The sequence below is a fragment of the Capsella rubella genome, unplaced genomic scaffold, assembly GCF_000375325.1.
Source record: "Capsella rubella cultivar Monte Gargano unplaced genomic scaffold, Caprub1_0 scaffold_2, whole genome shotgun sequence".
Taxonomy (NCBI): domain Eukaryota; kingdom Viridiplantae; phylum Streptophyta; class Magnoliopsida; order Brassicales; family Brassicaceae; genus Capsella; species Capsella rubella.
Window position 1 is genome coordinate 4,843,907 of NW_006238922.1, and position 1,740 is coordinate 4,845,646.

General features: G+C 28.4%; 1 protein-coding gene across 1 annotated transcript; it reads right to left on the minus strand.

Annotated features, from left to right (window-relative positions):
• Nucleotides 1-505: 505 nt before the first annotated feature.
• LOC17894788 lies at nucleotides 506-853 on the minus strand. Its single transcript, XM_006301311.1, has one exon. The coding sequence runs from the start codon at nucleotides 851-853 to the stop codon at nucleotides 506-508; it is 348 nt and encodes a 115-aa protein (XP_006301373.1).
• Nucleotides 854-1,740: the final 887 nt, after the last annotated feature.

The window sequence follows — 1,740 nt, forward strand, 5'->3', positions numbered from 1 at the left end:
TATATATTTGTCTTGCCCTTTGAAATTTCTTTTTTCCTGTCTAGTTTAGGTTTATAACTTTTGGTAGATAATTTGAAACAATCTTTAGGTATTGGTATGAAGCTTTGATTTAAAGGTATTGAGCTAAACAATGAAGTCAATGGTTATAGTTTATTTACATTTCCAAGAAAAATTAAAAATATGAAAAATGGGTATTTCAATTTTAAGAACAAGAAATCATAGAAAACATTGTTGAATTATACAAAATAAAAATACTTTTAAAATCAATATATATATTACATTTTAAATCATTCAACATTAACATGTTGCGCTTAATTTGTATTTTGAAAATCATTTTCATAATCTAATTGTAAGAAACTTAAAGGTATATATTTGCCCAATAATTCATTTGCTATTATTGCTTTAAATCTTTTTAAAAGAAAAGATAAATATTACAGGTAAAAGAAATTTGAACAACAAAGAAATATCAATTTAATTGGTCCAAATAGTATAAGCAATACATATTTTAAAGAGTTTTAGAGATTGAGACACAATGATTCCATACTTCATCTCTCTTCTTAAGATATTCTGTTTCATGGGCAATCAAACTAGGTCTGTCGGCAATATATTTTATAAGTGTATCGTGACACAATTTTCCTTCTTTGACGAGATCGCTGCAACAAAGATCAGAGAGTGTTCCATTTCCGAAGACAACCGCGATTATATTCAATGCACACTTAGGAGTGATTTTCACAAGACAAGTATCCCATAATGTTTTTACTTCCCCTTCATCGACTGAAAAAACCGGAACAAACGCACACACCAAAGCTACAACAATGAATAGCAAAGAAACCTGAGCGCTAAATTTAGACATATTTTTGTTTCCTAAAATTAGCTTGCTTGAGTTTTCGTTTTTTGTATCGAAAAATGTATTGTATCTCTTCTTAAAATTAAGTTAGGCTAGCTCTTTATAGATCATTGAAAACTTAACGTAACCAAAACCAAAAAAAAACTACAACGTTAGCGCAATAAATTTATGACATTAAAATGTTTTATCAATAATATATCACAAACGTCGAACTTAATAGTTTTTAAAATATTTGAATTTTTAAAGAAAAATATCAATGTAACTTCGGATACCAGTTTCAATAAAAATTATTGGTGATACTATGGCATTTTGAAATGCTACAACAATTTCTTGAATATGTGGTTCAAATTTGACTTGCATAGGGTTCTACGGAAAAAACAAAAGTTATATAATTTAGATCCATTTATATTTTGAATTATCTTAATTTTAAAAATCACAGTCTCTCCCTTTTCTAATTATATGTGTTTAGTCTTTTTAAAACAAATGATATATTGTGTTTTTCTCGGTTTTAAGTCTTTATTTTCTCTTTCATGTTATAAATTTTATTGAGCAAAATTATTTTCAACAGTATTTTAGTACATTATAGAGTCTTTACAGGTTTTAAGTTGTTTTGGAGTAAAACGAGCCGTTTTGGGATGCAGAAACACATTTAGAGTTGTAGATTCATCTTGAAGTGTCAGATGTTTGGGATCATATGGACTATTTTCAACCGTTAGATCTTTCTCAAATTTTGACACAGGATGGAGACTGATGTTAGCTTGCAATTTCAATTTACTTTGAGAAATTCTAACGGTTAATTTAAGAGTTATACTAGATTTACTGCAGACAGGTAAATCTGACGAGCAGTTGAAGCAGATGCAGAACTAAAAGCTGAGAGTGTCAGACCGGTTGAT

Excerpts from the sequence above, each read along its gene's own strand:
- LOC17894788 (XM_006301311.1), bottom strand. The coding sequence starts at position 853 with ATGTCTAAATTTAGCGCTCAGGTTTCTTTGCTATTCATTGTTGTAGCT.